General features: G+C 35.1%; 1 protein-coding gene across 1 annotated transcript; it reads right to left on the bottom strand.

Moving 5' to 3' along the window:
* Nucleotides 1-10,027: 10,027 nt before the first annotated feature.
* Nucleotides 10,028-17,284, bottom strand: IL17F (interleukin 17F). Its single transcript, XM_003769160.3, has 3 exons — nt 17,198-17,284; nt 12,456-12,673; nt 10,028-10,841 (listed from the first exon to the last, which is right to left on the bottom strand). The coding sequence occupies exons 1-3, from the start codon at nt 17,222-17,224 to the stop codon at nt 10,601-10,603; spliced, it is 486 nt and encodes a 161-aa protein (XP_003769208.1). The 5' UTR covers nt 17,225-17,284; the 3' UTR covers nt 10,028-10,600.
* Nucleotides 17,285-24,966: the final 7,682 nt, after the last annotated feature.

Raw genomic sequence — 24,966 nt, 5'->3', positions numbered from 1 at the left:
ATTGTGCTATTTTAATTATTTATTATTTATCCTGAATATGGCTTGCTTTGTATATATTTGCTTGTGTCTTACTTCTCCCATTAGGGCAGGAGCTATCTTTTGCCTCCTTTTTATTTTTTTTTTAATTTGCTGAGGGAATTAGGGTTAAGTGACCTGCCTAGGCTCACACAGGTAGGAAGTGTTAAGTATCTGAGGTCAGATTTGAACTCAGGTTTTCCTGACTTCAAGGCTGCAGTGGATAGAGCACCACCAAGCTACCCTTGCCTCCTCAAAAATAAATTTTAATTTTAATAATTTAATAATAAATTTAAAGAAATTTTAAAATAAATTTTAAGAAACTTTAAACATGGGGGGGATCCTCATCTATTTAATATTTAAAGTTCCAAAAATCAGGCATCTTCCTATCTATCCAGTCTTATTATTCATTACTTCTCTCTATATACTCTACTAGGTAGCATGCGTCAGCTACTATTATTATTATAGAATCTCTGGCTTCCTTCAGAACTTCACTCAAGTTCCATCTTCTGGATAGGTCTTTCCTAATATATTACCCCTTCCAGCCCCCTCAAGTTCCAGCCTCAAGTGTCATCTCTTTGAAAGTAGCCTTGTATTTACTTGTGTTTTGTATATCTATACATATTGTCTCACTCACTAGAATGTAAGTTTTTTGAGAGTAAGGACTGTTTTCTCATATATAAAATGGGTATATCAACTTTTTCACAACTTAGCTCACAAGCTTATCATATGGATCGAGTGAGATGTCATATGTGATACATTATAAGTATAGAAAACTTTATAGAAAAACTTAAAATATGACATAAATGTAGGCTCCCATCACTAACTAAATGAAAATTTTCAAAAAATCCAGATTTCAGCATCCTAAAGATACAAACAGGCAAAAATAAGAATCCCACTACCACTATCCCCCAAAATACACACACCAAACACACACACACGCACCCCACCCCTTCAGTGAATCTCACTCAGATTTGAGGTTGTCTCAGATAAAGATCAGGCAAGGGGCCTGCAGTCTGTGGGAAAACTGGCACCTTTTACACCAAGGATGAGAAAACAGAAATCCTTTGCCTCCTGAAGCTCTTGTCAAGTGGCTTCATTTCATCTATTAGCAAGTCAGCAGCTTTGACGTGGTCACACCTGGATTTGTCCCCCCAGCCTCCTGGAGACAGGCCCACAGTGATCCTGCTTCATTTCCCAGGTCATCCAACCTTAGAGCCTCTGGCATTCATTTCTGTCAAAGCAGAGTGAAAGCGGTTGTGGGAAAGGTTACATGGCTTTTCCTGTTGTCACCACTTGTCACCTTCGCACTCTGTGGAGAGCTGTGGTGTATTACCTACAGACAGCAAGCAACCACAGAGAAGGAGCTCAGTGAATCAGAAATCAGAGAGAGAGAAGAGACATCTGAAGTTGTCTCAGTCAACTCCCAGTGTAAATAAAGCATGTTTCCAGGTGTAGAAGGAAAACAAAACAATAACAACAAAACAAAAAACAATGGGTCTGAAATCAGAGGCTTTGGGGCTCCCAGCCCAATTCTGACATTCATTCCTACCTGTTCTGTTGACCAAAAGATGGGTCAATTACTGGTACTAATACACTTAGATTAGTTAATCTGGGTAACTTTGGACATGTCACATAAACTTTGGGTCTGTTTCTTCATCTGTAAAAATAAAGGGGTTGAATCAGAAAACAGCTTAGAATTCATAAATTCCCCCCACTCCCTATTATCTCCAAGACTTTTTAAGACCATAAACTGCCCCCTTCCTACCTTTCCAATCTTCTTATACCTTATTTTCCTCCACATACTCTGCCATCTAGTAACACTAGCCTCTCTGATTGCTCCTCACACATATCCCAACTCCAGGCATTTTTTCTGTTTCCTCCATGGTGAGTATATTCACCTTTCTTGTATCTGACTGATGAATTCTCTGACTTTCTTCAAGTCCCAGAGAAAATCCTGCCTTCTATAAGAAGCCTCTCCTTAACATTCATATCTTCCCTATATTATCTCCAATTTATCCTACATAGATCTTATTTACATGGAGTTACTTGCATATTGTTTTCTTCCGGGATTGAGACTGATATCATTGAGATCAGGGACTATTTTGTTGGGGATTTTTTGTTGTTCTCATTGAATTCCCAGAATACACAGTGCCTGTCACATAGTAGATGCTTAATAAATGCTTGTTGACTTGACTCTAGCATTCCTTCCCGCTCTAAATCTATAATTCCATGACCCTAGAAATTTTATCCAGACTTCTTTGAACAACTACCTGAAGTAACCCATTGCATCTGTAGATAGTTGTAATTGGAAGTTTTTCTTTAGATTGAGCTGAAACCTGTCTACTACTCATTAATGCTAGTTGTGTCTGTGGGACAACAGACTTTTAACTTATAACAACTACATCCTTACAGTGACCATCTTAATTTTTAAAAACACTGCTTTTCTTAAAAGGTTAAAATCTCACCTTGATAGAGATGAGAGTTGCTAACTATATCCAGCCTGACTAAATGATTTCTCAAATGGCTTGAGGCAACATATCGACTGAAGATTTAGCAAACATAAATGGTTACATGTTTAACAGTTTTATTCTTTCATTTTGTTTTGTTTAACCTTTTGATTCCAGTTTTTGTTTCCAAACCTTTATTTTGAAGAAATGTATTTTGATTAAAGTCACCTGGAGGACTGCCTCATGGGGGCAGAAGGTAGGAAATTTGGAACCAAATACTTGAAAACCAGGGCTCTTCATACATTCATATAGTACACAATGAGAAATGATCTTCCTGAGAAGAATAGTTATGAATGTATTGATGGCATAGTCAGGGTCTTCAAAACCTATGATATCTATCACTTCATTAACCAAGAACTTCAGAAAGGACTGCAAAAATTCAATGAGCTTTTATTAAGCTCCTATTATATACCAAGCACATACTTTTTTTGCAAAATAACTAATATAGAAATATGATTTGCATGATTTCACATAATTAATATCTTATTGTTTGTCTTCCTACCAGCATATTTTAAAATTAAGATAGGAAGAGCATTAATGAGTTATTGTAGGGTTGTAGCTATAATGAGTTAAAAGACAGTCTATTGAAACAGAAGAACATTAAAAAAGAAACATGGACAAGTAGAACAATTTTTAAATATTGTGTACAATTTATTATATACTTAAAATCTTCAAAATTATTATTTATTTATTTATTTTTAACTATCTTAAAAAATTGGTTTTAAATTCTTTCCTTCTCTCAAGTCCCTCACCTACCCATCTGAGGTATCCCATTCCATCTGTGGATAGATCTGATTGTAAGTTTTTCTTTTTATTGAACTAAAATTTGTCTTCTACTCACTGATGCTCGTTGTGCCTGTGGGATCACAGTCTATTGACTGTTTTACAGTTATAGTATAAATTGCTTTCCTGCTTCCTCTGTATAAGTCCATTCAAATTCTCCCAGATTTTCTGAAACTATCCCCTTCATCCTTTTTTAATGACACAATAACATCTATTACATTTGTCTCTCATGATTTGTTGGACCATTCATCAATTGATGGACAACTTGTCTTCTCCTCCCCCCATGCTGACCTCCTGTTTTTTACAACCATATAAAGAGCTTCTATCCATTTGTTTGTGCATATATAGAAATATATATATGTTTGTATATATTGATTGCTTTGGAATATGAGTCTACTACTGAACTCTTTGTGTCAAGGGCCTTCTTTACTTCCAGAAATGCAGGATAGTTAGTAAAACTGCCTAAAGAAATTAAAATGTGCGAAAACAGTAAGAAATCAGTGTCACTGAATCATAGAGTTCATGGCAGGGAGGAAGATGCAAGAAGCTAGAAAAATAGGGGAGGCAGGTTATGAAAGATTTTAAAAACCAAACAGTATTTTACATTTGATCCTAGAGGTAATAGGGAACCACTAGAATTTGTTTATTTGTTTTTTTAATAGGGGAGATGATATAGCCAGACAAACTTTAAGAAGATTAATTTGACTGAAAAGGAAAAGTGGCCTAGAATGGAAAGAGACCTGAGGCAAGAAAATCAAGCATAAGACTATTGCAAGAAGCAGTTAGATGGTGTAATAGGTAGAGCACCAGCCCTGAAGTCAGAGGACCTGAGCTCAAATGAGACATAAGATATTTAACACTTCCTATCTGTGTGACCCTGTGCAAGTCACTTAACCCCAATTGCTTGACAAAAAAATTAATGAAAAAATTATAAGATTATTGCAATAGTCTAGGTGTAAAGGATAAGGGCTTCAGACAGGGGGAGGGAATGAGGGGGTAGAAATTGGAACACAAGGTTTTTCAAGGGTCACTGTTGAAAAAATTGTCCTTGGCTATGTTTTGAAAATAAAAAACTTCAATTTTAAAAAAAAAGGATAAGGATCTCCATCAGGGTAGTGGCAATATCTGGGAAGGGAAGGGAACATATACAAGAAATATTACAAGATTAGAAATAGTAGGACTTGTTTCACACATGACTAATATGGAATTATGTTTTACATGGCTGCATATACATAGCCTATTTTAAATTGTTTATCATTTTAGAAAGAGGGGGAAAAGAAATATTTGAAAATCAAAATTTTATAAAAATGAATGTTAATAATGGTATGAATGATATCAATGAATGAATGACAATCAAAGAAATAAAATGCTATTAAAAAAAGAAATAGCAGGAATTCGCAAAAGATTGGATATAAAGAAAAAGGAGGTAAGATTAATACATAGGTTGTTATAATCCTGACTAGAAGTATGATGGTAGTCCCCTGACAACTAAAGAAAGTTAGGAATGAGGGAAGTCTTGGAGGGGAAAAAGTAAGTTCAGTTTGGGATATGTTAAGTTTAAGATATCTATAGGACATCTATAGAAAATGTACAAGGAGAAATTGGAGATATGAAACTGGAGGCCAGAAGAGAGAAAAGGTCTTTTAATTAGCTACTAATCCAGAACTCCATAGATATATTGAAGAGCAATCCCCACTCCATTGGGGATTTTCTTCCTATTGGCTTTGGAACACAAGTATGATTCCTTGAGATCTCTGGAGGCTCACGTTGGGGAATGTGCATATTGAGAAAAGCTCAATGCCTCCCTAGACATGCCGATTCCTTTTCTTTCCTTTGGGAAAAAGCTTTGTGATCTCTCAAAAGGCAGCTCCTATTTTCTTCCCAAGCACTAGAGCAGCAGGCTATCAGGCAATTGTAACAGTTATAGTAGCAGAAGCAGGAAGGTTAAGAGTAAGAGAGTTGCTCTAAATGAGAGAGAATAATGGAAAGTGCTACAATGTACAGTGGGAGTGAGAATGTAAAATAGCTAATAAGCAACACCCCTTGCTGGGGAGAATCCTTAGAAGGGTGCCAAAATTGTATTATACCTGGAGTTATGGGACTAGAGCCATGAGCCAATAATTGTGAAAATGGGAGCCTTCTTCCCCTGTCAAAGAGCATAGAAATGACCACATTTTGAAGAAAGTACAAGAAAATTTCTTGATCTCCTCAACTTTTAGTGCACTTCGTCCCTTAATTATTTTATATTAATTTTGTATTTAATCTAAAATATACTAATCTCAGTAGCCAGTCAGGGTTCAATTTAGGCCACAGGGGCTAGTGATCTCATGCCCTGACCTTTACCTGCCCTCATAATTTGTTCAATTTAATTTATAATTGGGCTTTGGGCATGTTAAAATAACCTAAAATAAAGACACCAATATGGGAAACAACAGAGACTTGCTTCGGGGAGATAACTTGCAATCCCCTATGGGTGGAAGTCACCTCTTTCCAATGACTAAATGGCTGCAAAAGACTGTGTCTCTGAAAAGACCAGCCTGGGATAGCTTTTCTGTCACTTTCCAGTTACATAGAAATAAAAGTCTCTTGTTCACCTAACATTATGAATGTCATGTACTAAACTGAATGAAGGAAAGGGATTCTTCCCTCATTCCCCTTTTGATCCTGCTGATCTAAGAGTTGGAATTAGGGCTTTTGCTTGTTTCATCTATTCTTTTCAATTCTAGGCACATGCAGTGAAATCTGGACCAGGGAATTCCAGTCATGGTGACCTTGGATGAAGAATTCCAGGCTAGATATGTTGACAGCCAAACAAGGAAGGCCTAAGGAGAATGAGAGCCCAGTATGGACTTTGGACTTGGAATGTAATTGGATCATTACATACGTACATTGGAACTGAGTTAAATTGTGAATTTAATCCCTTCTCTTCCCCAGAGACTAATGGGATTTAAAGGAAGATTATGATTTTCCCAAATGTTTATATGTTTGTTTTTCATATACTTTTGAAGTAAAGTTTAATCTTACTGTTAGATAGTCAAATGAAAATAAACTCTGGGGATATTCTAAAATTGACATATATTCTCTGGGAGCTCGAGCCAATAATAGAAATGTAAACCTCTCAATCCCTTTTAAAGGTGTTGGAGAATTATGGAGATGGACTGAAATGCAGTACACTAGTACTACAGACAGTAGGGACCAGATAGTCACTGTTACATTATTAATTCAATCAACTGAAAGGCAAATATCCATGCCTCTTTGGGACTGGCAAAAGTTCCTAAAAAATGAGTCAATTTTACATTTCTGCTTCCACTGACTACACTCAATCAACTTTAATCTGTCTGTTTCTTTCTGTTACTGTATCTATATTTATCTCTATCTCTCTGTCTCTCTCTGTGTTTCTTTGTCTCTGTCTCTGGTTCTCTCAATATCTTTCTCTGTCTCTGTCTTTTCCTGTCTCTGTCTGTCTCTCTCTGTCTCTGTTTCTCTCTGTGTCTCTTTCTCTCTCTCTGTCTCTTTCTGTCTGTCTGTCTCTTTGTCTCTCCCTTTTCCCCTCCCTCTCTTCTCTCTCTTTTTCTCTCTGAAGCCATGAGTTTGTGGCTTTCAGTCTTATGGGGTGAAGTATGTCCCTAATTGATCCTCCATAGTGTTCAAAAAAATCATCCTTTCACTCCAAAGTCAACATGAAGAGGACAACTTCATCATTGAATGAATGATTGCCTCAATCAAACTAAGAACAGTTAAAGATTTTAGCTTAAAAAGGTCTATCTCTTGACTTCTCTGGCTTCCTTAAAGACTCAGTTAAACAGACAATTTTCAGATGAAGAAATGAAAATCATTTCTAGTCATATAAAAAATGCCCTAAATCACTATTGATCAGAGAAATGCAAATTGAGACAACTCTGAAATATCACCACACACCTCTCAGATTGGCTAAAATGGCAGGAAAAGATGATGATAAATGTTGGAGGGGATGTGGGAAAACTGGGATACTTATACATTGTTGGTGGAGTTGTGTGAATAGATCCAACCATTCTAGAGAGCATTTTGGAATTGTGCCCAAAGTGCTATCAAACTATGCACACCCTTTGATCCAATAGTGTTTCCATTGAACTTTGCCTCAAAGAGATCATAAAGGAAGGAAAGGAAACCCACATGTGCAAAAATGTTTATGGCAGCCCTTTTTATTGTATTAAAGAACTGGAAACTGAGTGGATGCCCATCAGTTGGGGAATGATTGAATAAGTTATAGAATATGAATGTTATGGAATATTCTTTTTCTATAAGAAATGATCAGCAGGATGATTTCAGAAAAGTCTGGAGAGATTTACATGAACTGATGCTAAATGAAATTAGTAGAAACAAGAGACCAATGTACACAGTGATAACCAGTTCTGATGAAAGTGGTTCTTTTCAACAATAAGTTGATTCAAGCTAATTCCAATAGACTTGTGATGGAGAGAACCATCTGTATTCAGAAAGCGAATTGTTGGGACTGAATATGGATAGTTTTTTTTTCACCTTTTTGTGGTTGTCCGTTTTTTGTTTTTTTACTCATTTTTTTCTTTTTTGATCTGATTTTTCTTGTGTAGCATGATAAATGTGGAAATATGTATGGAAGAATTGTACATATTTAACATATATTGGATTACTTGCTATCTAGGGAAGAAGGTGGAAGAAAGGGAGAAAAATTAGAACACAAGGTTTTGCAAGGGTAAATATTGAAAACTGTGTTTGCATATATTTTGAAAATAAAAAGCTATTATTTTTTAAAAAGACAATTCAAATGCTAATTAAAGAGGCTTTTCCTGACACACACACTGCTACTTTCTGTCCTCTAAGATGACCTTCCCTTTACAATCACATACATACACATACATAGTTGTATGTATATAAATATATGTGTGTATATAGATAGAAAGAAAGATAAATAGATAATGTTCATAATTATTTGCATATCTTCTTCCCCATTAGAATATAAGCTCCTGAAGGCAAAAATCATGTTTTTGCCTTTCTTTGAATCCTCAACCCTTAGCATAATGCCTGGCACACAGTAAGTACTTTATAAATGTTTGTCTGATTGATTAACAAAAATGAAATGATGTCTTGGGAAGTGATGTGAAAACCGAAGTCTTCAAGCTAAAACCACTTAAGCATTTGTCTGGTGTATTATTTAGGAGATTCTTGTAATCTGAAATTGGAGTTTCTGTGTAAAGATCCAAAGCCTAGTTAGAAGGAAAGACTTTTCCTGTCGAATTCAGCAAACTGCCTTAGATGACTGATGATTTTGTGCTCTAACCCCATTAGAAAGTCAGAAGAGCAATCAAGAAATCTGAGAATCTGAAAAGTCACAGTGGATTTGGATTCTATTTTTCCTGTTGTACCTGAAATTCTGAAATTTACTACTGCAGAAACATAGGTTGGGTTTTTTTTGTAAGAAAATTTAATGAATTTTTAATACAAGCAACTAGAAGTGGACAAGGGAGTCTGAGGATTTGAAGACACATTGCCACCTTGTGACAGGTATATGAATTGCATGTGCCTAATGATGGAAAAAGTACAGTGGGGACACTATAATTTCAGCAAGGGTCAGCCTTTGTGAGGTTGTGAGATTTCCTTTCTTTATCTCGTTTCCTGATACCCCTTCAAATCACTGGAACATTTTAAGATACTTAAATGAGCTTTCTAAATCACTGCTCTACAGTTTGATCCCAAAAAGGAAATACAAAAAGCATCTTCCCTTTACTACAGAGGTAAGGAACTGTGGATTTGGAATACTACATATGTTGTCAGACTTTTTTTTGATATATTAGTTTAGATAAATAGAGAGAGAGAGAGAGATGATAGATCATTATATATATATATATACATATATATATATATATATATAGAGAGAGAGAGAGAGAGAGAGAGAGAGTTTTTTTTTTCTTTTTTTGTTCTTTTAACTTTCATTAAGAATGGAGGGAGATGAAGAGGAGGAAGGAATTCACTGGGAAAACAAAAGATATCAATTTTTTAAAATAAGAAATCTTTTGTTTTCCATAAAAAGTCTCTCAGTGTAGTCAGAATACCAGGGAGAGTGACATTTAAAGGTCACTAAGTAGATAGAGTGTTAGATGTGGAGTCAAAAAGACTGGAATTTAAATCCAGCCTCAGACACTGAGCAAGTCATTTAACCTTTACCTGGCTCAGTTTCCTCAACTGTAAAAAAATAATAGCTTCTATATATTACAATGGTTAGATTGTTAGGCCTGAAGTTCAAATCTGACCTTATATATTTACTATCTATTTGACATTAAGCAAGTCATTTAGCCTGTTCATCTCAGTTCCTCAAATATAAAATTGGGATAATACCAGTTATCTCCTAGGAGTGATGTGAGAATCAAATGAGATTATATTTGAAAAGCATTTTGCAAAGTCCCTGGAATCTAAGCATTTAATAAATGCTTATTTCCTTCTTTTATATGACCTCTGGACTTTATTCTGTAAAATGATCTTCTTTCTGTAAAATGGACTTAATAGTTGCTCCTTCATAGAGATGTATGGTCATTTTATGAAATGATGGAATTTGTACAGAACTTTGATTCTTTTATCCTGTAAGTTTATACTCTTAATCAGAAATAAACACTTCAAATATGTTAAGTAATAATATTTTATTATATTAATTCTTCATTTATCTCTTGACATATTTTACTTCTGAAATATGTATACATATATATTTATAAGCTTTGAATCATAAATATATGGACAATTTCTTTAAAAACATAAACAAACAGCAAATATCTTTAAACACATTTAAAATAGAATAATATACTTCTGTTTTCTCTTACCCACTGACTGAATTTTTGTGCTTTATCTTTACTCAAAAATGAGGCAATGGGGCATATCATATCATTATAAATAAAGCCAAAGAAACAAGCATGAAAAGGGATTACAACATGAAGGGGAGGTGATTTCCAGAATAAAGGAATAGAGTCTAAGATCTCAGTAACAACTTTCACTCATTTTCAAAGTGTTAACCAGCATTTAACAACATGGTATTCTAAGTAAACTTAAATATAATACTAGAATATTACTGAATTAAGTAATGCTCCCTGGGGAGCCCCCAAATGATATTCTACTACATAGAAGAGAGTTTTCAGAATTATTCCCAGGTCAGATTGAATGTCTTAAGGATTAAAGTTAATTTGGGTATGAAAGGGGCTGAGAGCTGTGTGCTTAATGGGGCCACTCGTTGGGAGGAAGGTGTTTCTCCTTAGCCTTCCCAGCTTCCCCAACCTAAAAGGGGGCAGATCTCAAGCAATAGAGCGGGTGATCGGGGTAACACAGGTACAGCCCACAGTTACTAATATCTTCTCTAGGCGGAAGGAAGGGGAGCAGCTCTGTGCTGGCTCTCTGCGGAGAACCAAGAATTCTTGCTGGATGGGAACTGAATTTTTCCCATTTTCTTCTTGTCCCTCAGCATTCACACATCCTGAATACCTGCACCTGGCCTCTGCAATCTCTGAGGGAAATCTGTTGGGGTCTTTGGTGATGCTGTGGAAGAAATACACAAAAAGATTAGTTCCAAGAGAAGCAGAAGGGAAAGGTGGTTAATGTCTGGGATAGGAAGGACTACCTAAAAGTTCGGCATTACCCATAGGTTTCCCAAGCACTCATCTTTATGGCTTTCTGCTGATTGTGGGCTCCAGCCCACAAAAGAACATGGAATTTAATGATATTAATTACAAGAGAAACTAGCAACCTCAAGGTCTCTGAGACCTGGCACCTCTCCCTTAACAAGATGCCACAGGGCATGGTGTTCTCACAAACATAGTTCTGACTTCTCTCTGACCTGGCTGCCTCTTTCGGGGCTGCTCCCAGTGGGAGAGCAAGAGCAGTGCTTACTATCAAAAAGCAATGCAGCTTTCTAAAAGCTGGTAGATCACATGTCCAATCCCCCCACACATACTTTCACATGGATTTCTTTCAGTCCTCCAGGTTTCCTAATTCAACCTCCAAGAGACACATAGATAGTGAAACAGAATGCAATTATTTATATCAGCAGAAAAGGGCATTAGTAGAGAATCTCTCATATATCCTGCCTATTATTATATTTTTGTTTGTTGAATTAAAAAATTTATTGATATTTCACATCACCTATATTTCCCCATCTTTGCTGTATGTATACTTATGTGACAGCAGCACACAAGCCACTACAGTAGAAAAAACACTGATTGTGGAGTTAAGAGACCTAGATTCAAATTCAGACTTTAATTCTTTCTACAACCATCTTATGTTACACAAATTATTTAACTTCCCCGAACTGAGATTTCTCATTTTACAAATTGGGAATCTGAGACCTAAGAAGGGACTTTTCTAGTCTTCTGGTCTCCAGGCAGAATGGTACACCACCCCACAACAGGAGTCATTTATCCTGCAGTAAGGCCATGTGATTCAGTAGACAGTCCCCTGGAATAGAAAATTGAAAGACCCAAGATCTTTGTTTGAGTCCCAGATTTTAAAACTTACTAATTGTATTACTTTAGAGAACTTATTATTATTATTATTACTTATACCTCCTAAATCTTAATGTCTTCATCTGGCAAATGAAAAAGTTAAATTGGATAATCTTAACAGTCCTAGCAATTCAGACTGCCTATGAATTAGATTTAGGGGGGAAGGCATTTTAGAGGTTATCTAAGTTCAATCCTTTCATTTTATAAAAGAGGCAAAGAGACCATTATTGTGTCCTAAGTCATACAGGTAATAAGGAACAGATAAAAAATTCAAATACATATTTTTCTAAGTCTAAATTTAGTGCTCTTTCCTCTCAAGGAAATCTCCTTCAATTCCATTCCAGTTTGTGTCGTTACTGGTGGTTTTCCCTTATATTTGATCGATGTCATTTCCTACTACGATGCTATGTTCAGTGAAGATGAGTTGTTCTCCACCTTTTAATAGAACTGAAGATTGTCACCAGATTTTGAATTAAGTCACTTTTAAACCTAAACTTAATTCTGTAAGCCTTTTCCCATTTTACAAATCCTTAATCATTTACATTGCTCTGTGACACACCATGCCATTCTCATCCAAAGCAGTAAGGAGAATATGAGCTCATTTAAAAAGTTCATGAGTTTACTTTTATGAAGAAGTGCTTGTAATCCTTACTTGTAATCCCAAGGAGAGATGGAGCGGTTCTGGAAGGTGTGTGCAAAGCGGATGCCTTGTTGATGGTTGATAATGCGGATGTCAACCATGATGCTGTTGCTCTCCAATGAGGGACAATTATCATCCTTCTGGGAATTTGTTCCTCTTTTTGTAATTTTCCAAGCTCCCACGTTCCCAAGGTGAATAAACCCCAGCACTACCAGCAGCAGTAATTCAAACTGAAAGAGAAAGAAGGGTATTCTTGGTTATAGGTTCTGTCTCCCTCTCAAAAAATTCAGCATGCTCAAGTTTAAGGAGTAGAGCTTAATAAAATGGAAATAACAATTCTTTCTTCTATTTAAGCGACTACCAAGTTATGATGCAAAGAGAAAAATCCAAAATTATCGCCTACAGTTATTGTTTTTCTACTATCTAACCCCTACTAATGTTTTAACATTGGTCTTCCACTAGACCACTCCAGACAAACTAGTCTATTTGTCATCTTTATACATTCTTTGTGTATTGTCTCACCTCTTTCTTTTGCTGTCTTCCACATCCCATCTCAACCTATAAAAATTCTATTTTTCAAGATTCAGATGCCATGATAACCCCAGAGAGAAGTCATTGTACTTTCTTTGAATTCCTATAGCATATATTGTCTTTCCATTCATCAATCACCTGGCAATTGCTTTAAATGTAGAAGGTCTCAATAAATATTAGATGGGTAGATAGATGGGAAAATTAATGAATGAATCTCAGAGTAGTGGAAAGTTATTAGATTTGGAGTTAAGAAAAAGTTTATTCCAATCCTGACTTTATCTATGCAATCATGAGTCATTTAATTTCTCTGGGTTTCAGTTTCCTCATCTATAAAATGAAGGGATTAGACGAGATTATGTATCAGGTCTCTTTCAGATCTAAAATTCTATGTTCTTCTTAAATCCCTGCTTCCCTCAATATTTCCAATTTCAATGTCTTTGTGATGGATTTGGAATCAAGACTAGGTTCTAATCTTACCTCAGATACTTAATAGATATACAACTTTGGACATGTCACCTAACTTGTCTGAGTCTGAGTCCCCTTATCTTTAAAATGGAAATAATAATTGTGTCTAGTTTATAGGACTGTCATGAAGATCAAATGGGATGATGTTTATAAAGTATTGGTAAATCTTAAAATGGTATATAAATGTTAATTATAGCTTTTGAATGTATAGAGTCACCTCAACAGAATGATGAGATGAAAAGCTTTTGTGAAAAATACTATTAATAATTAATAACAATTATAATTAATAATAATATCATATACTTGTAGAGTATGTTAGGCTTTTCACAAGTAATTTCTCTTTTGATCAATCAATCGGAATGCATTTATTAAGCACCTGTTATGTAACAGGCAATAGAGATACAAGAGCAAATAATAAAACAATTCATAATAAAAAGATATATTCTAATGAGTATTCACATCAGCACTGTGAAGAGAATAAGATGAATATTATTATACCATTTTACAGAGAGGAAATTAGAGCTCAGAGTTATGGAATGGCTGGACCAACTGGAATTGAGCATATGTATTCTCATCCACCTTCCTACTAGTTTCCTTTCCACGAGCTTGCTTGAACTACAGAGAACACAGCTCCTAAGCTATAAGGTAAAGAACAGAATCAGAGCTCCTGATGTACAGTGAGTGGAGTGCTCTGTCCATTCACTGTAATTATTATTACCAATATGATATCTCTCAGTATTTGGAAACTGAACTCTAGATGATTTCTGACTGTGGAATTTTGAACAACTGTATATAATCATGTATAATAGAATAGCATCAACCTAAGTTACATGTGTGATTTCTTACTCAGAGACTAGACAAGGTTTGAAATTTACTCTAACATTTTCTACCCAGAAGCCCTGAATCCACAACTAAAGATTGGTGGTTTATATAAATTGAGGTGAGGTAATTATTTATCTTCTGAAGAACTCAAAGTATTTTATAAATAGAGATGATCCTTTTACCGTCCATGAAACTTAGGGCTGGATATTTATCTCCATTATGCAAATGAAGCATGATATGTTTACATAGCTTACATTTATATAATACTTTAAGGTTTGTAAAGTTCTCTACATAGATTACCTGACATAATTCTCACTCAATCCTATGAGTTGCATGCTGTTATCCAAGTGTGATGTATAAAATAGTGATCCACAAAATTGAGGCTCAGAAAGTTAAATGACTTGTTCAGGTTCTCAAAGCTGATGTGTGAGGCAATATTTTAACCTAGATATTAATGGGTTATAACAAGATCTTATTTCATAAAGACTCAGAGCTTTGACCTTCCAGAAAAGAAGAATCGAGGTATTTCTCTGTTAAGCCATGCAATAATTCAATTTCATTCTTCACCTACTATGTGCCAGGCACTGTGTCAGATGCCAAAAGTACAGACAAAAAACAGTCCCTAATCTCAGGAACCTCACAGTCTACTAGTTAAACACTTTATAGAGGAAATAGATAGCAATGGATTTCTTTATGGGAATTATCTTGGACTATCTTTGCAAAGTTTGCCAATAGGACTTCTTTTCCTAACCATATTTTGTTGTCTCTAGTACTGGCAATACTTCTAGCTAACAGCCAAACTTGAATAGTATGAGTCACAGAAGACAAATTTGTCCAACAGATTTTCCGATGTTTTCCATACAATGTATTTAAATTCAAAAGCATTATCCTTCTTGCCCCTCCTAGTTATTTTTAATATAAGTATTGTTCTTTTTTTCTACAAGATATAAACTATTTTAAAAAAAACATTCCACAAAAGAAATCTACAAAAATAGAAAGACATCATATATACCACTACTAGCATTAACTAAGGGCAGCTAAGTAGCACAATATTGGTTCTGGGGTCAGGAACATCTGAGTTCAAATGTAGCCTTAGATGCTTATTAGCTATGTGATTCTGGGCAAATCACTTACTCCTGTTTGCCTCAGTTTCCTTCTCTGTAAAATGAATTGCAGAAAGAAATGGCAAACTACTCCAGTATCTTTGCCAAGAAAACCCCAAATGGGACTACATAGGGTTGGACATGACTGAAATGGCTCAACAACAATGCAACATTAAATATAGTCATAGTTCATGCTGCCATGCTATTCTAGTATTTTCTCCTTCCCAGGGTAGCAACCCACTCCAAAGACCAAGGTCTTGGATTATAGAAATTTCAATTTGTTTTTTGGTTTCAATCCCAAGTCATTTCCTAGGAATATGACTTTACTCAAGTCATATTGTGTCTCTGAGAGTTAATTTACTCAGCTATAAAATAGCAGGGGTATATGGGGAGAATTATGTTTACTACCTACCTCTCAGGCCTATTAATCCAATCAGATAATGCTTGGAAAGCACATTATAAAGTGCCTTAAATTTTATAAAGCACTTTTTTCCTCACAACCATTCTGTAAAGAAAGTGGCAAACCTATTTTGCCCATCTTACAGATGAGAAAACTGAGACAGATTGTAAGTAGTTTGCACATGGTCATCCAATTTGAAAGTATCAAGCTAGGGCTTAAATGCGTCTCCTGTCACTGAATCAAGTGCTCTCCCTAATATACCGTGTCCAATATAAACCGTCAAACTAACTCTGAGGCATATGGAGGAAGATAGGATGAAGGAATTCCCAGAGATTCTACCTAATAGAAGAGCCCTTCCATCATTGAGGATTTCACTTTCAGTTGCACTAATGTCCTACTATTCCACCAAGGGCAATAAGAAAATATTAGAGCATCCCCACCACCTATCACAATCTTCCTCCTAGAGGAGCTGTCCAAAGTGCAATATTGAAGAATCTCAAGTCTTTGGTCCATGCTTATATCCTCTTCTCTCTGAAGTTTCATGTTTACCTTATATCCAATCAGATATGAATTTTAGGTCCAAATTACTTTGGTTAGGTGCAAAAGTGAAGCAAAATCATGTGTAACTCCTTTTCTGAGAGCTAAATTTAAAGTGAGGGCAACTAGGTTTAAAATCACTTATCACATGAGCAAAAGCAAGAAATCAGTTTGTTTTCTCCTTTACTAAATGAGCATAATAATATACCACTTTCCTTATAGAGTCATTTTTAGAAAAGTATCTTTCTAGCCTTAAAATCCTACAGAAGTATGCATTATTTTTCTTATTCCATAGCCCAAAGCCACAGAATTGTATATCCTATCACCCCTGGCATTGAACTGGGACAATTGACCATGAGTAATAAAAATTAATCATTTTCAAATTGAACATTTTGCAAAATCCTCTTCCTTAACAGTATTTCCTGTGATTCTCTCAATATCCAAAGTGACTAGTACAAGTATTGGCTTTCTCTTTTAGAGATGATGAAACAGATTCAGTTAAGTCAAATTATTCAGTATCACGGCTGAAAGGATGGAATTAGATTCAAATATAGGTTTGTTTTTTTTTTTACTCTGAGGCAGTACCCTTCTCATAATATCTCACCTAATAGCTATCCTTTTTTTTTCTCTCCCTAACAATAACCCAATAATAGTAATCACAACAATCTAGAAATAATTCATTTTTCTATAAGGCTGTGAATTTTTTAAAGCACTCTCCTTATAATAGCCATAGGGGAGGACAGGGTCATACAATTATACTACTCATTTTCCAAATGAGCTATCAAATGGCAAAGCAAAATCTGTTACCTCTTTTAATGAAGAGAAAAGTTTTTATCAAACTTTATCCCATAGAATTCATCTTTACTGACTATGAGAAAAAAAATTACAATACTCACCATCCTTGTACCCTTCTGGAAAGCCATAGTGATTTTCCTCTGCTGGCCAATCTAGTATTTGAAGCACCTGGCTGGTATATGTGTATGTGTCTGTGTCTGTGTATTGTATCCTTGATGGTACCTGCTCCTTTTATAGTGGTTGTAAAGCAATCTCTGCCCGTATTTCCTTCCACTAGCCTTTTTTCGTCTTAGAGCTGTGGTTAACTTGGAGTTGCTGACTAACTTTTTTTTTTCAATTCTACTTTCTGAGGGGTGGAAAAGGAAGACTTGAAAGGAAAAGAATGACGGCAGAATGCTCAGATCTTTAATCACCACCCCCACTTCCACCTTTAGCATCTCACGCTATAACAGAATCCTGAAATGTCTGATTAACTGCAGAAATGACCCAAATTCCAAATTACTGTTTTCCTTTTCTTTATTTACATAAATTGCTGACTCTTTCCACATGCTTTCTTGTCTATTTTCTTATCTTCAAGAGATATGCAAATGTTAAATGCGCAGAGAATTCTTAGCATGATGCTAAAAAAGAAAAACTATTGGACCCATTTTAAGGTTAGGAAAACTAAGTCTCTAGAAAGATGAAATAAGTTAGTGGAAAAGTCAAAAATAGGATTTAGTTGGACTTTTCTGGGCTTTGTTTATTTCATGGGCTACCTCAATAAATTCTGATTTTAATTCATTAGACAAAGTACCAGCGCATTCAATAAAATTGGATTATTTCATCAGTAGTTTAACTGTTATTATGTGAAAGAACAGGTTTTGAAAAGTAGAGTGACATAGTAGATAATACCCTGGAGTTGGTATCAAGAACTATGTTCAAATCCTACCTACAATATTTAATTAGATCTGTGACTGGGGACACATCATTTAATTTCTCTAATTAATTTCAATTTCCTCCCCTCTAAAATGGGGAAAATAAAACCCACAGCACTTATGATGATATGAAAGAGTTTCCTAAGATGAAATAATGATTCAAGGTATCTCAAGGTGAAAATTTATTAAAATTACCTGCAACAGATAGGGAAGACTATGGATGCAGGACATTTAATATTTGTGAGAGTGAGTCAATATTTTGGTTAGTTTTACAGAATCATTTTTCCCTTTTCCTCTTCTTAGTGTAATATTTCTTATAAAGAATGGCTCCAGGGAAGGAAGGAAAGAAGGGTACTGGAAATGAAGATAATGTAAAACAAAAGATACTCATAAAAATTAAAACCAAGAAGAGGAAAGGGAGAAATTAAATGGACTAGGCAAGGTTCTAAAGACAGTAAGTATCAAAGGGGACATTTGAACTCAGGCCCTCTGATTCCAGAACTTTTGTCCCTATACCAAGCTGCTTCCCAACTGGATGACTAGATCACTAAGTCAGGCTGGAACAATGTCTTACAACTTCCTTTATATTCTCAGTCCCACTCACTCATCCCCACTGCATTGTGACAATAATAATGTTATTGAATTAATTTGTGTCTCCTAGGACCAGCTATCATCCATTACCTGATGCTCCCTCTCTCTAACCAGAACTATGCCTGATTAAGAAGGAAAATACCACAAATTGAACAAGCTCTTTTGAGAAAAAGGGAACAAGTTCATATCGACTCCCCAACAAAAGCACTTAATAACCCTATAGAAGGGCAAAGAAATGCACTGCCCTTTACAAAAATATCTGTGACCAAAATTTGTATTTGAGAGATGAAATTAGGAGGCTGGTGAGCAGTTTGTGGCCATACCACAGAGTTTTTCCTCAAGCAAACTGACCTATATGAGCATGAAATTCAAGATATAACCAACATAGCATTATAACTGAGCCTAAGTACCCAGACAAAATCATGGCAGCTGGTTCCTCATGGCCCATATCCCACATCAATATCCATTTCAAAGACTGTATTTCCTTGCAGTGCAGTCAAGGATAGGTAAATCCATCTCTAGGACCTGACAGCATGAGAGCATCCTTTCCAGCCACCTTGAAAAACCGTAGAAAGAAAAAACAGATGATACAAGGAATTCTATGAGAGTGACATGATATCACAATATTGTTGCATTCAGATTATTTGTACAATTTGGAACTTCAAGTGACTTTGAGTGTTTGGTTTTGTTGCTGTTATTACTGTTGTTTTGTGTGTCTCAAAGCAATAAAACTACAATCAGAAAAGGCTTAAATTCAACATGTTTAAAACTGAAATTAATATCATTCCATCCAAATCTCCCTTTATTCCTAACTTCCCCTTAGGGTGGAAACTACTACCATATTCCCAGTCATTCAGGCTCAAAACTCAGGTGTCATCCTTGACCCATCTCTCTCAAATCACCTATCCAATAAACTACAAAGTTTTGTAGCATCTACCTTTTTAACATCTCTCACATATGCCCTCTTCTCTCTTCTGACACTGCTATCACCTTATAGTGACATATATATATATATATATATATATATATAAGACATATATATATAGACATATGTCTATATGTCTATAGTGACATAAGTCTATAGTGACATATACTTATAGCCCTGTAGAATCAGGGCTCTCATCCTGTCTTATTTTAAGGGCTACAGACATTCTTGACACTGCTACCTGGAGAGCCTATGATTGATTTTCTTTCCTCCCCCAAATCTTACTGCCTCTACAACTTGGTTACATGCTCCTATCAACTATATCTTCATCAATCACCTGTTTAGGACTTCCTTCTCCCAATATTATACTTACTTTTTCAACTGTGTTCCATTTCTTTTTTGTTCTCTATCTTATCCATCCATTTGTAAGACTACAAATTTTTCTGCCTTAATCAATTTATGTGAAGAATGTGACCATGACAGATTTTAATCCAATCAGTCCTTCCTTTGTGTAAATAATAAAAATGCCTTGGTCATGCCAAAAAAAATGCAGACTGTGGAGTTAATACCTAATTTTTTAAAAGTATTTTAAAAAGCAAATTTTTAGAGAAAAATCAAGGGTATAATTTTATCATTGTCACTATTTCTTAACTGTTATAAATAACCATTTAATCTAGCCCTGGTAAATATCTAGACTTGATTAGAAAACTGCTTCATAATTCTGCCTATAAAGCATAATCACAAAAATTTCTTTATATTCCTAAATTCTTATGTTAGAGTTGAATCTCTCCAGTGGCTTACCCGAACCAGCTGGAACAGGCTCATGAGAGCTGATTGTGAGTGTTACAATCAGTATGAGCATTTATACTTCAGAAATCAGCAAATTCTACAAAACAAGGCTAAATTTATTGTTTTGATGATTTCTTAACTTAAGAAAGTGAAAGAGAAAATGTTAATAATTCAGATTAAACTTAGAAGTGAATTATCATGTATACATTAGTTGGTTGTTAAACATTTACCAATGCACCCTTGGACACTTCCCAGCATGGTTCAAGAAACAATAGACCAGCTTAGACCATCAATACTTTTAATTTAATTTAAATTGTCCTCTGCCATCAGTTACAAATAATTTATTCCACTGCTTCAGCTGTTCAAAGTATTTGAGAAACAGCCTCATTTCATTCTTCTCCTAGATCAGCTACTAAGTCTGAATATTATCTAATCCTTTACCGCTAAAGAAGAAAAGAAATTAGCATGTATGCAGTCATAAGTTCATCCCCCTAGATAACATATGTTCTTATAGCTCAGAAGCAGTAATCAGAGAAGCTTCGGGAATTACTCCACAGCTGTCAAATCTAATTCCTACTTTTAATCTAAAAAGTTTTAGTCTTATAATTGTGTGTGCAGCATGAGTGTGTGTGCTCCCATTCATAGAAGAATCTCAAAGACTGGAGATTTTTTCCCTGAGATATAGAAGTCTACTCCCCAATTCACTGACAGTAGATATTTTATATGATTTAGGAAAAACAAATTTATGAAAGACCCTAGTCCTGCTCTATCCTATTAGATATTTTACTTTGTAGGGAAAGATAAAGGAACTAATTTTGTAATTTCATTGATAAAGGGAATTACTAATGAAATTGTTTCAATAAACAAGTTGGCACTCTCTTTGCAAAGTATACAATCTTAGGAAATTGTTTAGGTCACTAAGAACTTACATAACTTGTCCAAGGTCACAGGTCTTCCAGGCTGATTCCTTATCCACTATTACACTATGTGGCCTTTCTTTGTACAGCTACATAAAATCACTTCTATTAGCAACTGAGACATACCTAGCAAATCTTAGCAGCCTGAAAATTTTATGACTAAATACTATTTCTTCCAATACAAAGTATCTGTAGATATAAGTAAGTCTCTATTAGTGTAACTAATGAATCCCCAGAGATGGCTATATTATTTGAATTTGTACTGCATATTTCCCCTGAATTAGAACCAATGACTATATTTTACATAGCTGTAACATCAAGTAATGAGGATTTGATATTTCCCTGCAACAGGGATGGGCCAGCATGAGTATTCTGTTCTACTTAATGTCAACCCGCCTGGATACTTAGGGAGTCTATTTCTAGGCATGAGTAGTGACAGTCCTTGTTATCTTTTTCCTTCTATTTTTAAATTTTAAATAGTATTTTAGTTTTCCAAATATATGCAAAGATAGTTTTCAGCATTCACCTTTGCAAAACCTTATGTTCCAAGTTTTTCTCCTTCTCTCCTCTTCCCACTCTCCTAGACCCCTGCCATCTTTTTCAAGGCATTTGCAGGTATTCTGTGACTCGTTCCTGTCCATTTACTATGTAATAATAAAAGACCTTTTAATTGTTTGCAGAGCCAGAACTAGAAGTGGAAATAAAAAGTTCCAAGGGAGAAATTGACCTTTCATTCCTATAAGTAATAGAGGGGAAAGTAGGGAGAGAGATCTAGGGTCCTTTTCTTCCAATCTGTCACTATATGACATCAAATACATACATAGAACTGTTAATTTCTCTGTTTTATTTCATACTTTTCCATTCTTAGGTGAAAAACTATTTGAGATGGACAAGAATAGGTTATGATCCTATGAGCTTTATAAGGCCAAAAAAATCAGATGCCCCAAAAATCAGAGTCTATGCCAGGATTTTCTGGCAGTCAAATCTAGTGAAAAGCATTGTCCTAGCAAGTGCTCTGTGAGCCAGTCCATCAGTGGAGTGACTTGGAAATTGAGATGCCATGTGCTACATGCAAGGGAATGCTGTACCCAGAAGGGACTCAGTGGTGAGAGAAATGTTTATGACAACCACTTTAAATCTGAACTCACACTCCCCAGGAACTAAGATATTACATGAGAGAGTGTGACCTAGTTCAGAGACATGCACTTATACTTTTATTATTGCTGTATCTTTCCAGAAAATCTCTCTTTGTAAAAACTATCTCAGCTTGGTTATTTATAGTTGATATCAACTTATTTCAGTAATTCTGAAAAAAAAATATCAACTGGTACTAACAAGTAGAAAAGAACATATTCAAATGAATAGCATTAAAAGAAACCCATAGGGGGAATGTAAGAGAGAGGGAGGAAGGTACATGGATGCACTCTTAGTGGAATTGTAAACTAATACAATTACTCTATATTGCAATTAGGAACTATGAACAAAAAGTTAATAAACTGTGCATATCCTTTGACCCAGAAATAGTTATTAATTCTATACTCCAGAGTTCAAAGAAAGAGAAAAAGGACCCACATGTACAAAAATATTTATAGCACCTCTTTTTGTGGTGACAAAAAAACTGGAAACTGAGAAGATGCCCATCAACTGGGGAATTGTTGCACAAGCCATAGAATTTGAATGTGATAAAATACTATTGTACTATAAGAAATGATGAAGGATATGGTTTCAGAAAAATATGGGAAAATTTGTATGAACTAATGCAAAGTGAAGTGAGCAAAACTAGGAGAATAATCTACATAGTAGTAGTAATATTATAAAGAAAATCATCTTTGAAAGATATAGTAACTGATCAACACAATAACATATGACAGATTCATGATGAAATATGCTATCTACCTACAAATAGAGAATTAATGGACTCAGACTCCAGATTAAAGCATTTTTTCTCTTTCTTTTTCTTTTTTTGTGGGAACAGAGCTATGCAGAAATTTGTTTTATATGACTATATATATTTGTAATGGTTTTCTTTTTCTTGCCTTCTCAATGGAAGGAGGGATAATGAAAGGGAAAAAATTTAGGGCAGAAGATAAAATAAAATGGAATTTTTAAAAAGATGAGTCTGAAAGCCTCTTAGGCACAACAGCCAATCAAGTTCTGGGGACTGGATTTATCAGTGAAAGAGGGAGTTAAGATAAAGACATCCAAACTCCCATGGCATCAAAAAGAGAACAAAATGGTTCCATCATAATGATTAAGGGAATATACCAAAGGAATATACTATATGTTGGTCTTGATATGTTAATATTAATGAGATTAATAACTACTTGGAACTTGAATACAACAAGAAATAGAGAATTCCATAGGAATGCCTCCCCCCAAAAAAGAAATAAACACTTAGTAGATCTCACTGTCTGGAGTAAAATAGAAAATCTTTCTATTGTACCTGGCATCCAGAGACACTAAATGAATGTTTGTTGAATGTAATGAATTAGAATCCAGCTGAATTAAAGTGTGGATAGGGACAGAGATGAAAGTTAAGGGAAAGAGAAAGAAAAAGAACAGAACTCAGGAAAAGAAGAGTCGTAGAATTAAATGAAAATCCTAGACAGAATGGTAACAACTGATATTTAAATAGTGCTCAAAAGTATGCAAAATGCTTGCTATAAATTATCTTTTGTAGGTCTCACAACAATTCCTATTAGGTAAAGACTAAAAGTATTATTATCCCTCATTGTTGATGAGAAAACTTAGGCCAGGGAGCTTAAGTGACTTGCCCAATTAGTATCAAAAACAGGATAAAAGGGAAGGAAAGGTGGGAAGAAAAAGGAAAGGAAGGAAAGGGGGAAGGGAAGGAAAAGAAGAAAAAAGGGGAAATAAATGGAAGAAAAAGGAAGAGAGAAGACAAGGCAACGAAGAAGGGAAGGAAATATAAAGTGGTTGTTACAAAGATTTCTCTTACCACTAAGTTACTTCTAGAGATAGCATAGTGAATGGATAAGTCGCCCCATTGCCTGCAGGACATCCCATCTCAGTTTCCAAGTGACTTCACTGCTGAATGGGATCACAAAAATAACTTGCCAGGGTCTCTAGGTTTGACTGACAGAAAATTCTGGCATAGACTGTAGTTTCTGGAGATCTAGGAGTTCTCAAGAAGGGAAGGGAAGGGAAGGGAAAGAAAAAGAAGGAAAAGAATTCCTTTCTGCCAGAAAACAAGTACAGTCATGTGCTATTAGTGGAGCTGTGAATTGATATAACCATTTTGTGAATCCATTTGGAACTACGACGAAGAAGTACTCACTCACACATACCTTTTGACCCAGTGTTACTATTACTAAGCCTATGTCCCAGAGAGTTTTAAATAAAAAAGGGATTCATATGAAAAAAAATTTATAACAAATCTTTTTGTAATAATGGAAAACTGGATACCATTGATTGGGAAATAGCTAAATAAATTATGGTATATGCACATAATGGAATACGGTTATGCTATTTTTTAAAAAATGAAAGGAACAATTTCAGTGAAATCTAGAAAGACTAATATGGAATAAGGTACAGTGAAGTGAGCAGAACAAAGGAAAATAATTTATACAATAACAACACTATACATCAACAACTCAAAAAGCCATAAAATTCTGATCAACAAAATGAATAGGATTGATGATGAAGCATGCTGATAGAGAGATCGGGGTCTTAAAGATCAAATAAGACACATATTTTTAACATGATCCATATGA

Source organism: Sarcophilus harrisii, chromosome 4, assembly GCF_902635505.1.
Source record: "Sarcophilus harrisii chromosome 4, mSarHar1.11, whole genome shotgun sequence".
In the NCBI taxonomy this organism is placed as follows: Eukaryota; Metazoa; Chordata; class Mammalia; order Dasyuromorphia; family Dasyuridae; genus Sarcophilus; species Sarcophilus harrisii.
This window is presented reverse-complemented; position numbering and strand designations above follow the sequence as displayed.

Excerpts from the sequence above, each read along its gene's own strand:
- IL17F (XM_003769160.3), bottom strand. The coding sequence starts at position 17,224 with ATGGCTTTCCAGAAGGGTACAAGGATG. Across the intron at positions 12,674-17,197 it reads TCCAGAAGGGTACAAGGATG|TTTGAATTACTGCTGCTGGT; the intron begins GTGAGTATTGTA and ends TTTCTCTTTCAG. Across the intron at positions 10,842-12,455 it reads ATCTCTCCTTGGGATTACAA|CATCACCAAAGACCCCAACA; the intron begins GTAAGGATTACA and ends TTTCTTCCACAG.